Source organism: Perognathus longimembris, chromosome 7 (genome assembly GCF_023159225.1).
Source record: "Perognathus longimembris pacificus isolate PPM17 chromosome 7, ASM2315922v1, whole genome shotgun sequence".
Taxonomy (NCBI): Eukaryota; Metazoa; Chordata; class Mammalia; order Rodentia; family Heteromyidae; genus Perognathus; species Perognathus longimembris.
Window position 1 is genome coordinate 46848627 of NC_063167.1, and position 15787 is coordinate 46864413.

Here is a 15787-nt window from a genome sequence, read left to right on the forward strand (position 1 = left end):
TTGCCTCACATACATGACGCCCTCGTTTCGATTCCCCAGCACCACATATATAGAAAATGGCCAGAAGTGGTGCTGAGGCTCAGGTTGCAGAGTGCTAGCCTTGAGCAAAAAGAAGCCAGGGACAGTGCTCAGGACTGGCAATAAAGTGCAAATAGAATACTTTATCCATTGCAACCATGTATTTGTCCCACCACACTGAGTTTCAACAGCTATGACCTGTCTTAAATCTTTTACCCCCAGTATGGTTACCTCAGAATGACTGCTTTGAGGCCTCACGAGGCCATCCAAGCACACCAGAGTAGTGGGCTCCCCTAACTCTAAACAGAATTTTCCTTTTCCCTTTTGCCTCTTATCTCTGCTGCCTTCTCTTATCAAGGTGGTAGAACTTTCTAGAAATTGCCATATGCCTAGATGGAACTTTCTGTTCCAAAGGACGCTCATATTTGACCACTGTCTCAAAGCCTGATTCTCACTTCTTTCACCAGTTCAGCCTACATTTGGGCATTAAAAAGATAATTTTAACCAATTTGTTCATTTGGTCACTCATTATTTAACAACTATTTCTAAACGTTGTTCTAAGTGTTAAGAATGATATAAGATATATATAGGCTGTCCATTCAAGCATTTCTTTGTCTAGTGATCAAAAACTAAAGTATTGCACCTCAAGGTGAATTCAAGAGCAGAGATAAATACAAATTTTTTCATTTGTATTTGTGTTCTACAGGTTCTTTTTAATAATATGTAAATATTTTTCCTGTATCATTACTTTTCTGTCAAGAGTTTTTTCCCATTTCATTACAAAAATAAATGGCCACACATTTATCATTTTTAAATATTTTATTATTCCTTAGGTTTTTATTAATTACTTATGTACAAAGGAAATCATGCATTCATATGTTTTAAGGGTAAGTTAGGAAATGAATCTCCTCATTATTTTTCAAAACTTTCACAACTTTTGGGCCAAAGATATTCATGCTCACGGTTATTTTTTATTGTTTTGTTTTAATTTGGGAAAAAAATACAAAATAAAATACTCATAAACAAGACATTGAATGTATCCTATAATCCTGTTTCTAGAATCATTTATTGAATGACCAATTGACTTGTAAAATTGTCCTATTTTATATGAAAATACTTTCCTCCCTCCTTCAAATCAGAGCCTACTGGAACATTGGATGTCTGGTACACGAAGCAATACATTGACTACAATAGACAACAGATTTCTGTTTTCTGGAAGGTAAGTTTTCAAGGTCAACTTAAAACTCAAGGAAATTCTATGCAAATTATTCTATATTTTCAAGACAGTGGCTTTGCTATGTAGTTTCTGATTTTTTTTTTTTTGACTTCTGGTTTTTCTTTTTTTATTGTCAAACTGATATACAGAGAAGTTACAGTTTCATACTTTAGGCATTGGATACATTTTTCGTACTGTTTGTTACCTCCTCCCTCATTCCCCCCTCCCCCCTCCCCCTTTCCCTTTTCCCCATGAGTTGTCCAGCAGAATTACACTAAACAGTTTTGCAAGTATTGCTTTTGTAATCGTTTGTCTTTTCTACTCTGTGTCTCTCAATTTTGGTATTCCCTTACAGTTTCCTAGTTCTAATACCTGTATACACGGTTTCCAATGTACTCAGATAAGATACAGAGATAGTGAAGGTACGACGACAGGAAGGGCATACAAGAGGATCATCAATAATAGAAGCTACGGTTTCACATCACATGTTGAAATAATCACAACAGTGATATATCACTCATTTCCATAACATGGAGTTCATTTCACTTAGCATCATCTTTTGTGTTCATAAGGGTATAGCTATTGGGCTCTTGTGATCCTCTGCTGTGACTAGCCTAAACCTGTGCTAATTATTCCCTATGAGGAAGACCATAGACTCCATGTTTCTTTGGGTCTGGCTCACTTCACTTAGTATAATTTTTTCCAAGTCCTTCCATTTCCTTACAAATGGGGCAATGCCATTCTTGCTGATAGAGGCATAAAATTCCATTATGTATATGTACCACATTTTGCTGATCCATTCGTCTACTGAGGGGCATCTGGGTTGGTTCCAAATTTTAGCTATGACAAATTGTGTTCTTTTGGGTAGATGCCCAAAAGTGGGGCTTCTGGGTCATAGGGGAGCTCTATGTTTAGCCTTCTGAGGAATGAAAAAGTGCTCTAAATCACTGGCCATAAAAGAAATGCAAATCAAAACAACATTGAGATTCCATCTCACCCCAGTAAGAATGTCCTGTATCAAGAAAACTAACAATAACAAATGTTGGAGGGGATGTGGCCAAAAGGAAACCCTACTTCATTGTTGGTGGGAATGTAAACTGGTTCAGCCACTCTGGCAAGCAGTATGGAGATTCCTCAGAAGGCTAAACATCGAGACTCTTATGTCCAATTAACTAGCAAAATTCCAGAACTGAAGGTGTGCCTCAAGTAACAGCATGCCTGCCTTAAGCAAAAAGCTAAGAAACAGCCCTTAAGCCCTGAGTTCAAGCACACACACACACACACACACACACACACACACACACACACACACACCCTCCAACATTTGTCATTGTTAATTTTCTTGATATAGGACATCTTACTGGGGTGAGATGGAATCTCAATGTTGTTTTGATTTGCATTTCTTTTATGGCCAGTGGTGTAGAGCACTTTTTCATATGTCTCTTGGCCATTCTCATTTCCTCATCAGAGAAGTCTCTTTTCAAGTTTTTAGCCCACTTTTTGATGGGGCTATTGGTTCTTTGCAGTTTTGTTTTGGAGGAATGTAATTTTTTAGTTCTGCATATATTTTAGATATGAGGCCTTTTTCCATTGTATGGCCAGTAAAGATCTTTTCCCAATCAGTGGGTTTTCTGTTTATCTTGTGAGCTATGTCCTTTGCCCTGCAGAAGCTCTGCAGTTTGATGCAGTTCCATTTATCCAACCTTTCTTTGATTTGTCACATTTCTGGGTCTTTGTTAAGAAAGTTCTGTCCTGTGCCAAGGAGCCCAAGTGTTTCTCCTACTCCTTCCTTTAGTGTTTTCATTGTATCTTTTTTTATTTCGAGGTCTTTGATCCCTTTAGAATTGATTTTGGTGCAGGTGATATATAACAATCTACTTTTAGTTTGTTGCATGTGTTGAACCAGTTTTGCCAGCACCATTTGTTAAAGAGGCTGTCTTTCTTCCATCCTATTTTTTTAGATCCTTTATCAAAGATTAAGTAGGCATAGTTCTGTGGGTTCATTTCTGGGTTTTCAATTCTGTTCCATTGGTCTTCAGGCCTGTTCCGGTGCCAATGCCAAGCTGTTTTTATTACTATAGCTTTATAATACAGCTTGAAGTTGGGTATTGTAATTCCTCCAGCACTGTTCTTTCTGCTTAGGATTGTTTTTGCTATTCTGGGTCTTTTATTGTTCCATTTCTAGATTGCTTCCTCTATTTCATTAAAAAATTGTGTTGGGATATTAATGGGTATTGTATTGAATTTGTAGATAGCCTTTGGCAATATTGCCATTTTGATTATATTAATCCTCCCAATCCAGGAGCATGGGAGGTTTTTCCATTTCTTTAGTTCTGCCTTAATTTTGTTTTTCATGTTTTTAAAGTTCTCATCATAGAGGTCTTTTACTTCTTTTGTTAAGGTTATTCCAAGGTACTTTATGTTTTTTGAGGCTATTGAAAAAGGAGCTGCTTTCCTGATTTCAGCCTCAGCATTCAGATCATTAGCATATAGAAATGCCATTGATTTTTGAGGGTTTATTTTATATCCTGCAACTTTGCCAAAGTTTTGGATCTAGTAGCTTGGGAGTAGAGTCTATGGGTTTCTTTAGGTATAGGATCATATCATCTGTGAGAAAGATTAACTTCATCTTTTCCTATTTGGATCCCCTTTATATTTTCTTCTTGCCTAATTGCTCTGGCTAGGAATTCTAGTACTATGTTGAAGAGAAGGGGAGAAACCGGACATCCCTGTCTTGCTCCTGATTTTAAAGGGAATGGCTTTAGTTTTTCACCATTTAGAATTATACTTGCTGTTGGTTTGTCATAAACTGCCTTTATTATATTCAGGAGTGTTCCCTGGAATCCCAGTTTTTCCAGGTCTTTTAGCATAAATGGGTGTGCCTTTTCTGCATCCAGAGATATAACCATGTGGTTCTTTACCTTGCTCCGGTTGATGTGGTGGATTATATTAATTGACTTGCATGTATATTGAACCAACTTTGCATCCCTGGGATGAGTCCAGTTTGATCATGGTGTATGCTTTTTTTTTGATGACCTGTTGGAGTCGATTGGCCAGAATTTTGTTGAGAATTTTTGCGTCTGTGTTCATCAGTTAAATTGGTCTATAGTTCTCTTTCCATGATGAGTCCTTACCTGGTTTTGTGATGAGGGTTATACTGGCTTCATAGAATCTGTCTGGTAGTGAACTTTCTCTTTCAATTTCATTGAAGAGTTTGAGAAATATTGGTGTGAGTACTGTTTTGAAGGCCTTGTAGAATTCTGCTTTAAATCCGTCTGTACCTGGGCTTTTCTTGGATGGGAGATCACGTATTGCCGTTTCTATTTCAATGCAGCATATGGGTCTGTTCAGAAGGTTTAAGTCTTCATGGTTGAGTTTGTGGATATCAATTTTTTCTAGGAAATCATCCATTTCTTCCAGGTTCTCGAATTTGTTGCCATAAAGGTTTGCAAAATAGTCCCTTATTGTGTTCTGAATTTTGGTTGTTTCTGTGGTGATGTTACCTGTTTCATCTATGATCTTGTTTATCTGGGTTTGCTGCTTTCGTTTTTTGGTCAGGTTTGCTAGGGGTCTGTCTATCTTGTTAATTTTTTCAAAGAACCAACTCTTTGTTTTGTTGATTCTTTTGATGGTGTTTTTTTTTTATTTCTAATTCATTTAATTCTGATTTAATTTTAATTATTTGCTTCCGGCTATTGACTTGGGGTTTGGCTTGCTGTTCTCTTTCAAGGAGATTAAGGTGCTTCCTTAAGTTGTTGAGTTGTGTTTCTCCAGTTTGTTGATGTAGGCAATCAGAGATATAAATTTCCCTCTGAGTACTGCCTTTGCTGTGTCCCAAAGGAGCTGGTACTTTGTGTACTCATCTTGGTTGAATTCCATAAACATTTCAATTTCTGTTCTAATTTCTTCAATGACCCACTGATGGTTCAGCAGTGTGTTGTTTAGTCTCCATGTATTGTAGGATTTTCTGCGGTGGCTGTTTGAGTTGAGCCCTAATTTTATTCCATGTGGTCTGAGAGAATGCAGGGAATGGTTTTGATACTTCTGAATTTGTACAGATTATCTTTGTGCCTTAAGATGTGATATATTTTGGAGAATGTTCCATGTGTTGCCGAAAAGAATGTGTATTCAGTTGTTGCTGGATGGAATATTCTGTAGATGTCGGTTAAGTCTAGTTGGTCTATGCAGTTGTTTAGTTCTGAGGTTTCTTTATTAGGTTTTTGGCGTGTTCATCTGTCCAGAGGTGATAGTGGAGTGTTAAAGTCCCCAACTATCAATGTGTTTGGGTCTGTGAGTGTTTTTAGAGTCAGTAGTGTTTGTTTGATGAAGTTGGGTGTTCCTGTATTTGGTGTGTAGATATTTAGGATGGCTATATCCTCCTGAAGGAGAGATCCCTTTATTAGTATGTAGTAACCTTCTTTGTCTCTTCTTACCATTTTTAATTTGAAGTCAATTTTATCTGATACTAAGATTGCAACGCCAGTCTGCTTATGGGGGCCATTTGTTTGACAGATTTTATTCCAGCCTTTCACTTTTAGATGTTTACGTTTGCTGGACAGATGTGTCTCTTGGAGGCAGCAGAAAGATGGATCTTGATTTTTGATCCAACTTATGAGCCTATGTCGTTTGATTGGAGAATTAAGTCCATTAGTGGTGAGAGTTAGGATTGAGAGATGATTGTTTGTTCCTTTCATTATATCTATCTTGTTAAAAGCTGTGTCTTCCCATTTCTTGATCTAAGATTCTGGTTTTCTATCTAGGGTTCATTTCTCTGTATTGGGATCTTGATTATGGGTTTTCTGTAAAGCTGGTTTGGTGGAGATGTATTGTTTCAGTTTTTCCTTACTGTGGAAGACTTTTATTTGACCTTCGGCTATGAATGAGAGTTTAGCTGGGTACAGTATTCTTGGTTGGTAGTTATTTTTATTTAGGGTTTGGTATACCTCATTCCAGGCTCTCCTTGCTTTCATGATTTCTGCTGAGAAGTCCGGGGTAATTCTGATTGCTTTTCCTTTATATGTGATTGTTTTCTTCTCCCTAACAGCTTTAAGGATTCTTTCCTTGGACTCTATTGATCCTGTTTTGATCATAATGTGTCGGTGGGATGTCCTATTCTGGTCTGGTCAGTTTGGGGTTCTAAATGCTTCTTGTATCTGTATAGGCCTATCCTTCTGGATATTTGGGAAGTTCTCGGCTAATATTCTGTTAAATAGGTTTCCTATTCCATTAACTTCTTTCTCCAGGTTTTCCTCAATACTTATTATCCTTAAATTGGGCTTCCTGATTGTGTCTTGAAGCTCCTGGAAGTGGTCTGTTTTGTCGATTGGATTGGTTTTGTATTAATTTTTTTATCTTTCACCATAGATTCTAGGGAATCTTCAGCTCCTGAGATTTGATCCTCTGCTTCAGTTAGTCGGGACTCTTGGGTAGCTACTTGGTTTCGAATCTCTTTTCCTTCTGACTGGACTTTACTGATGATTTCCATGTCCTTGCTATACTTATCTCTTAGGTCCTGCATGGACTTCTTTACTTCATTAACTTCATTAATTTGGTTGTGAGTGCTGTCTCTCAAATCTTTTGGCTGGGTAACTATCTTTTCATTTGACTCTTGAAGTTCAATTATCTTTCTATTTCTGGAGGTCATGAAATTCTCCATTAATTTTTGCTTTGCCTCCTCGTGCTCTAGAATAGTTGACTGAAGAGATTCAAACTTTTCATTTATCATTTTTATCGGTAGACTTTGTAGAGCATTTTGAGGGTTCTCTTCTATGTCTTTGATTGACTGCTCTGCTTCCTGCTTGTTTTGAGTGTGAGATGAGACTCCATTGTTTGCCATCTTTCTTGTGTTTCTTCTGCCCATTTGGATTGGGAATGCCAATCTACAAGCACTTGTGAGCACCGTTTAAGACACTATTGTGTAAATCTTAGAAGTTCACAATTATATACAGATACCTTGTATACCTGTGTATAAAATTAGATCTGGTGTTCCTAAAGAATACAATTTTGATATACCAACCAATCCTGAACCCTGTATTAGGTAGTTACTTATTTACAACCCTAAGAGCAATTTTTGATCTTATATTGAGTTCTTTTTGGACTGGCTGGCTTTGTCTTTGGACCCCTTTGATTCACTCTGATTCAGCAGGGATACCCTCTATCCATTAACCAGGGGTCAATGGAATCTGGAGGTCCTGGAAGTAAGTCCAGGAGGGTAAGTTAGAGGTAGTAAGGAGAATAGAGTAAAATGTATGAGGGGAGGGGTGATGATTTGGTTTAGTTTCAGTGATGTGGAAATGTGGAGAAGAGTAGAATCAGCAGAAAGAACAAGGTGAAAATGATAGACAATGGAGTGTTAGCAGAAAAGAGTGGAGGTGTTATTCATAGGAAGGTAAAATTTTTAAAGAAAGAGAATGTGAAGAGAGAAAAAGAAAAAATAGTGGAAGACAAATGCACAAAACAGAGAAAAGTTATTTAAAAATAAAAGGAAAAAAAACAGTAAAATGAACAACCAAAAAAAAAAATTTGATAAAAACAAACAGGTAAAAATGTAAAACAAAAAACCAATGACGTTTCAGAAATGAAAAAAAAAAAAAAAACACTTAAAAAAAATGTTTTGAGGGGCTGGGGATATAGCCTAGTGGCAAGAGTGCCTGCCTCGGATACACGAGGCCCTAGGTTCAATTCCCCAGCACCACATATACAGAAAACGGCCAGAAGCGGCGCTGTGGCTCAAGTGGCAGAGTGCTATGCTAGCCTTGAGCGGGAAGAAGCCAGGGACAGTGCTCAGGCCCTGAGTCCAAGGCCCAGGACTGGCCAAAAAAAAAATGTTTTGAAAAAAATGGAGTCTTCCTTGTTTGGGTGGGCTTTCTACAGTCTCTGGCTTCCTTGCGATGGTCTGCAGTCTATTTTGCTTGGCTAGTTTGACTCGCTTTCAGTTTGCAGGGGGTGGATCTGCTCTGACCCTCCTCCCCTGTTAGTGAAATCCTGGGGCTCTGTAGTTCACACAGCTTGCAGGTAGGCCTTGGGCGTCCACTGTAGATGGGGATGTGAACAGTCTTGGGAACCGTGGCTGCTCCCATCTGCTGTGGGGTCACTGCCTTTAACACCCGGCTTTGAATAGGCTGTGGACTCAGCAGGGTGGGGCGCCTCTGGCCTGGTTTACCCGGCTGAGAGTCGCTTGCCTGGGGAAGGTTCCTCCCTCCTGGGCAGAGCAGCCTCCTGGGCAGAGCTAGCTATGAAATTCAGCTCCATTTCAGGCTGGGAATTGTGCTTCCTCTGTGACAGGACTGTTTATCTGTCTCGGGAACTGTTTCTTCTCCCATCTGGTTGTTCCGTGCAGCTGGTAGCTGCTCTCTGCTTTCGGTTTTAATTTAGAAATTCTGGCGAGCAGGGCGGGGCACCGCTGGCTGAGTTCACACGAGTGTGTGAGCTGCAGCCCAGGATGAGCCTCCCACCTGGGCAGGGGGGGGCGCTCTCCTGGGCGGAGCTGGCTCTCACTGATTGGTCCCTCTTGCCCTTTTCAAAGATGGCTCCTTTGTCCTCGCTTTCCCCAGGCCCACTTTAGTTCCAGTCTGATTTGACCCTATGCCAGTGTCAAAGATGGCGCTTTGCTCAGGTGGTGGGGGAAGGGCTACCTTCAAGGACCTGCTCTGTGGGCGCCAGTGAGAATGTCTTTTGTGGGGTACTCATGCTTTCTCTGCAATTTTGGCCCATCCGTGCACAGCCTGCAATCCACATCTGTCCGCCACCGTCTGGAGGATTTCTCCCTGGTCGCCGTTGTGTGCTTTAGGTGCGCAGAGTGCAGGGCACTGTGCTGGCACCAGCACTGGCATGGCGGCAGGTCACCACCCAGAGCTCAAGTCTGTGTTTTCAGGCCACCAAAATCTATTTTTCCTTTCTGGCCAGAATCCCTGTACTCTTATAACTTACTTAGGCTGTCTTTCTAGGAGTGAAAGTTTCCCTGGAGTGGGAAAACTGTGATGTCGGAGGGAGCTCAGCTAGGGCTCTGCTGCTCCTCCACCATCTTCCTGGAAGTCTCCTGGTTTCTGATTTTGTTAGTTTATTTTCTCAGTCATATCCAGAATTCCTGAGGGCCAGGCCCATTACCTTTGTCAGGTAAGAGCAGGAGATTTCACTACATATGTCACTTCCTTTATTTCCCCTTCTTGTCAGATCAAGGTCCTTTTCTGTCTCTGGCATTTTAGTCCTCTGATTTCAGTTATTCCATTTTCTCTGACTTTTAGCCATCTTTCCAACCAACTTCCTTCCCTAAGTATGCCTAGCTATGACTGTGCTGCCTTCTTCACTCACCAGCTGGGGAATGAATGAACGGTGAGAAGCTGTGGATATCACTGTTAGTAATATATGTTCTCCATAATCATTGAAAGAGAGTACAATCAGATTGCTAGCAGTAGAAAACAATATAAATAACAATAGGAAGTGATCTTTCCTTAAGAATGGTGGCAAAACAGAAATAAATTGAACCACTTTCAGAACACAAGGAGCCTCACTTTATCGTTTCAGACTGAAAGTTTCTCCAAGTGCTGAAAGCCACTATTTCCATTTCATTTAATCTTGAGAAGACCCCCATGGGTCTGAGGGAGATTTTCCTATAACAGGAAACCTCCAGTGTCAGAGAGAGAAAGTGCCCGCTCACAGTCACCCAGTCACTAAGCACAGAATGGGGACTGAGCCCCATCTTGGACCTCTCTTGCATACTCCATGACTCATCTTTGTTGAACCTATTTGAATTGAACTACTGATTGGCATGCTTATGAGAAGAGGTTTCCTGGTGAGACACACTTCACTTTTCATCTCAAAATTCACATCCTTTCACTCATCCTTCTCCAGTGGAAGACAAAGAAACACTTTTGAATTATTCACCCACTGAGCTGGAAGCCTAAAGAGTCACAGTCATGACGATGAAGTCCTCTCTTGGATTTAGGTCATTGCAATCTTCTTCAAGGTTAAGAAATAACTTCCTTCTTCCTCTTTTACTCTCATTCTCTCTTCACATGAAATGTCTGGTATAAGAACGACTACTAAAAATAGCCTGGTGAATCATGATCAAGCTCTTTGAAACTAATACTGCAGCTCAAAATTTATTTGAAAAGAAACCCACTTTTAATAAGACGATTCTTAAAGCAGGATTTGCAAAGCAGCCATCATTTGTGAATATTATAAAAAGAATCCAGCTGGATTCTTGACTTCTGGTACTCATTTTCACAAGGAAGTAACTGAGGAGAAGCAAAATTCCTCCTCTCTGGAAGATTCTTCCCCTGAAAGGGTCCTCTACAATGATCTAGAAGATTTGTCATGCTGATCCATTTCATGCCCCTTTTCTCAAGATCTTCCACAGGCAAAAGAAAGTCATTATATGGGCAATCAGCCAAACCAATAAGGCCATAGTGGGGATCAAAAAATGAGAGAACACAGATGTTAAAAATCACAAGTGCCATCAAGGTAAAGGTAGATAGCAATACATCCTGGATGTTTATCCTAACGGTCAGAGCTACCTACCCATGCCATGCTTCTTCATTCCTCATGGTGGCAAAGAGACTTTCTACTCTGCACTTCAGGGTACTCTGAAAGCAATGCCAGATGGAAGTCTAATGCTTCTTTAACTACAACTATTTCAGCAAATGTGCCATGCAAACTCTTCTCTACTGCCCATTTTGGTCTGGCTTAGAAAGTTGAGGTGCTAAGTGATTCCTCAAGTTCTAAGGGACTTCAGTACCCTTCTACTCTACCCTCTCTCTCATAAGCATCCAGTCTACTACTGCAAGGTCAGACAGAAGTCTGCAGGGACACTGCAGTGTATGCAGGTAGCCTCTGTTGTGATCAGGCTTTGTTCTTTCTTTTTGTTGGTCATGGGGCTTGAACTCAGAGCTTGGGCATTATCCCTGAACTTCTGGTTTCACATTTTTTAGGCCAGCCTGGACTGTAATCCTCCTTCTTCACATTCTACATAGCCAAGGTTACAGCTGTTGTCCATTATGCTGGCTTGTTTGTTGAGATGAGTATCTTGCTAACTTTTGCCCAGGCCAGCAAGAACCTTAAACCTCTTTCATAGCATAAGCCACAACATCGGTTAACACTGTTGTTTATGGTACAGAACACTTGCTGTGTGGCCCCTGACAGGTGGACCAAGATGAATCGAGGGCTGGTGTCTTGGAATTCACAGTGTGAGGATAGGTGTAGGAGCACGATGACGAGGACTCAGAATTAGGGAGTTCAAAGGTCAGCAGGAAGGATGGTGATTAGCTCGTGGGTGAAAAATGGATGAGGGACATCACAGTAATGCTGAAGCTGACCCTAGATGTCCACCACCACAAAGGCGGGAGAACTGGAGACCATTGCTTCATTAACCAAAGCTCTAGTGAAGCACCACTGCGTAGAAATGTCAAGTAAGCCATAACAGTGAGTACCATGCACACTTCAAAATGCATTTTGTTGAGAATGGAATATGAGCCTGTGACATGGACAAGAGGGCAGGGAGCATGGATGGCAGGGAAGTTCAAGTTTTTCTCTCATAAAAGATTTCCTTATCTTCCTAGTCTTCTAGCTGCAAAACAAGAGAGAAACCATTACACCAGGGTAACTCAAATGTAGTTCAATTGGCTCAGTGTATCAGAAAAACAGCAGCCCAGGTGGCAAGCTACCTAGGTCCAACATCCAGCTTCCTACCAAATGGCTGTGCAATCTTGAGCAATGTGTTCAACCTCTCTGTGCCTTTCTGTTCAACTTTTCCCTGTGCATAAGAATAATAATAGGGGGGCTAGGAATATGGCCTAGTGGCAAGAGTGCTTGACTTGTATACATGAAGACCTGGGTTTGATTCCCCAGCACTACATATATAGAAAACGGCCAGAAGTGGTGCTGTGGCTCAAGTGGCAGAGTGCTAGCCTTGAGCAAAAAGAAGCCAGGGACAGTGCTCAGGCCCTGAGTCCAAGGCCCAGGACTGGCCAAAAAAAAAAAAAAAAAAGAATATAATAGGGGGGCTGGGAATATGTCCTAGTGGCAGGAGTGCCTGCCTTGTATACATGAAGCCCTGGGTTCGATTCCTCAGCACAACATATATAGAAAACTGCCAGAAGTGGTGCTGTGGCTCAAGTGGTAGAGTGCTAGCCTTGAGCAAAAAGAAGCCAGGGACAGTGCTCAGGCCCTGAGTTTAAGCCCCACCACTGGCAAAAAAAGAAGAAGAAGAAGAAGAAGAAGAAGAAGAAGAAGAAGAAGAAGAAGAAGAAGAAGAAGAAGAAGAAGAAGAAGAAGAAGAATAGGGACTTCCGTGAGATTAACAAGGTCATTGTGAAAAGCGTGTGTTAGGTTATTATGATAAAGTTAACAGTGAGCATGAGCCTGGGGATGTGAAGATGAGCTGACAGGCTAGGGTGAGATAGATCCATAGATGGAAGAGTTCAGTGAAGTGAGTTTTGAAATGCTAGTGTCCTACATAGGAAGTAGTTAGCATGCACCTCTTGTCCTAGCTCTTCAAGAGGCTGAGTGGGGGTAGAATCTCTTGAGCCCCAAAACTGGAGGTCAGCCCAGGAAACATAGCAAGCAAGACTGTACCTGGAAAAAAAAAAAAAGAACAAGAAAAAGTTGGAGTTACTTCTTCACTTTGGATTGGGATTGCTGAGAGCTGCCATGATTTCCAGAACCAAGGTGCCCAGGACTAAATGTATTCGTTGTGTGTACTTTGGAGGTACCAGGGCTGCAGAATGCATGGAGAGATGTGGAAGGATCACAGGAGTGCAGCCAGTGAAGCACCATCATGAGAGCCCGTGCCTGACCACCATAACTGAGGACTCACCACAAGTCTTAGGTCTGCATGTGCCATGTGTACTCTTCAGAACAGCTTATGTCACCCAATGCTCCGGTAGCTTCCAGTGTGCACAAAATTATCCTCAGCTTATAAGTGAGAACACAGAGCCACATAAGGCTCAAGAAAGAAAACTGGCCTAAAATCAGATGCTATGTGGTGAAGCAAGAAAGCTAAAGGTTTCTTGAATGAGATTTGAGGCTGGGGATATAATTCAGTGAGAGAACCCTTGCCTAGCACCTAGGAGACCGTGGATTCATTCTTCAGCCTAGGCCCCAGGTTCAAGCCCCAGTGACACCAAAGATAAATATTGTGATGTGCGAGATTTTTTTCTTTTTCTTTTTTTTCAAATTTTTATTATCAAACTGATGTACAGAAAGGTTACAGTTTCATACGTTAGGCACTGGATACATTTCTTGTACAGTTTGTTACCTTGTCCATCATACCCCCCTCCCTCCTCCCCCTTTCCCTCCCTCCCCCCCCCCCACGGAGGTGTTCAGTTCACTTACACCAAACAGTTTTGCAAGTATTGCTTTTGTAGTTGTTTGTCTTTTTTTACCCTGTGTCTCTCAAACTTGGTATTCCCATTCAATTTCCTACTTCCAATACCAGCATACACAGTTTCCAATATACTCAGATAAGATTACAGAAATAGTGTAGGTACAACCACAGGAAGGTGATACAAGAACATCATCAATAATAGAAGCTACAGATACACATAGGACGTTGAAAGTAGTTACAACTATTTCCATAACGTGGAGTTCATTTCACTTAGCATCATCTTATGTGTTCATAAGGGTATAGCTATTGGGCCTTGTGATGCTCTGCTATGACTTGCCTAAATCTGTACTAATTATTCCCAATAAGGGAGACCATAGAGTCCATGTTTCTTTGGGTCTGGCTCACTTCACTTAGTATAATTTTTTCCAAGTCCTTCCATTTCCTTATAAATGGGACAATGTCATTCTTTCTGATAGAAGCATAAAATTCCATTGTGTATATGTACCACATTTTCCTGATCCATTCGTCTACTGAGGGGCATCTGGGCTGGTTCCAGCTTCTCGCTATGACAAATTGTGCTGCAATGAACATTGTTGTGCCGATGGCATTACGGTGATTTTGTTTGTGGTCTTTTGGATACCCAAAAGTGGGGCTGCTGGGTCATAGGGGAGCTCTATATTTAGCCTTCTGAGGAATCTCCATACTGCTTGCCAGAGTGGCTGAACCAGTTTACATTCCCACCAACAATGAAGTAGGGTTCCCTTTTGGCCACATCCCCTCCAACAATTGTTATTGTTAGTTTTCTTGATATATGACATTCTTACTGGGGTGAGATGGAATCTCAATGTTGTTTTGATTTGCATTTCTTTTATGGCCAGTGGTGTAGAGCACTTTTTCTATTTTTTTGTGTAGACAGCCTTTTGAGGCAGAACTATTCCAATAGGTTTATTAAGAGATTCTCACCATCGTTTCTCAGATGCACCTCGGTCAGAGATTTCCATATCAGGTTTCAGTCATTTCCTCCAAAACAACAAAGCAGAAAGGAAATGGATGGGGGAACCAGCAGGGCAGCCTTTGCATTTTCTCATCCTCTGGCCTGCAGGAAAGTAGGACCGTAGGGCCACTGGGTTCCAGGTGTTGCTCCCAGGGACATAGGATGTCCACCTAGGGTAACTCCCTTCTCCCTCTCATCCACCAGAGGGCACCCTAAAATCTCACGTGCCTCCCCTGTGGGACTGCTTGAGACAGCTCCTAGCTTCTCTTAACTCAGGTCACCATCAGAATAAGGGGTTACACGGGCTAAATGTGACAGTGGATGCAGTTTCTGGCTTGGGATGACTAATAAATATTTCCTTTTCTCCTGTCACATGAGCATTAGAGTCATCTAGCTCCCCAGCACAGAGTTCTCTGGGTTCACAGCTTGTCTCCTATAACTCAGAGCCTGCTGACCTTGGTAGAAAAAGAATTCTGGGGTTCTACCCTCCTTGATCTGTTGAATGTATGACTGCTGATGTGATATGACAGAACACGTCACAACAGCCCGATTCGAGTTGCTTTGCAACTTGGGGCAGGAAGGTGGCTGGGATCCCAATGCTGACACAATTCCTGAACCTACCAGTTCACTGCCACCTGTAGCTTCAGGAGCAGTGATTCACAGGAGGGAGACAGCTTGGCATTCCCTATGTCCCCTTCCCTCCCTTCCTCCTCCTTTCCCTCTCCTTCTCTTCTTCTTTCTTCTCCCACACTATTAAAAACCAGACTGTTTCCAGTAACTTCAGGAGACTTAAGATTTAATTCTTGTTTTCATGTGCTTTTTTTTTTAAGGCTTCTGTTCCACAGACCCATTTAATATGTTTTCCAATTTGCTTAAGGAGGCCACCTACCCAAGCCTGACATTTTATATAAGCATAACTCCCAGGATGCCACATTTACTTGTCTAACCACTTCAACCTCACCTCATCTTTTCACTCATCTTCTAAGCTCCAAAACATGAGATCTGAAGTGGGATACTCACCCAGGGGAAGCCCCAGTCCAGGCCCTTTAATGTGTCCTGGAGACCTCTATAAGCTTCTGGCCTGTCCTTCCATTCAGCAGATGTTAGGACCAGCTGCACTTCTGCAGGGGTGGCTATACAAGTTCCCTGTAACTTTTACCCATCTTTTGGTATTTTATTCTTGGATTGAGTAAGATGTCTGGGTATATGAGGGATAATGAGAGGGAGATAATACAGG

At 41.4% G+C, this 15787-nt stretch overlaps 1 protein-coding gene across 2 annotated transcripts in view; it reads left to right on the forward strand.

Annotated features, from left to right (window-relative positions):
• Positions 1-15787, forward strand: part of Il12rb2 (interleukin 12 receptor subunit beta 2) — a 64087-nt gene that overhangs the window by 19812 nt on the left and 28488 nt on the right. For both annotated transcript variants that reach the window (XM_048351545.1, XM_048351546.1), the window contains exon 7: positions 1158-1237. In XM_048351545.1, the coding sequence (XP_048207502.1) occupies positions 1158-1237 (80 nt within the window). The remainder of the gene's footprint in view (positions 1-1157; positions 1238-15787) is intronic.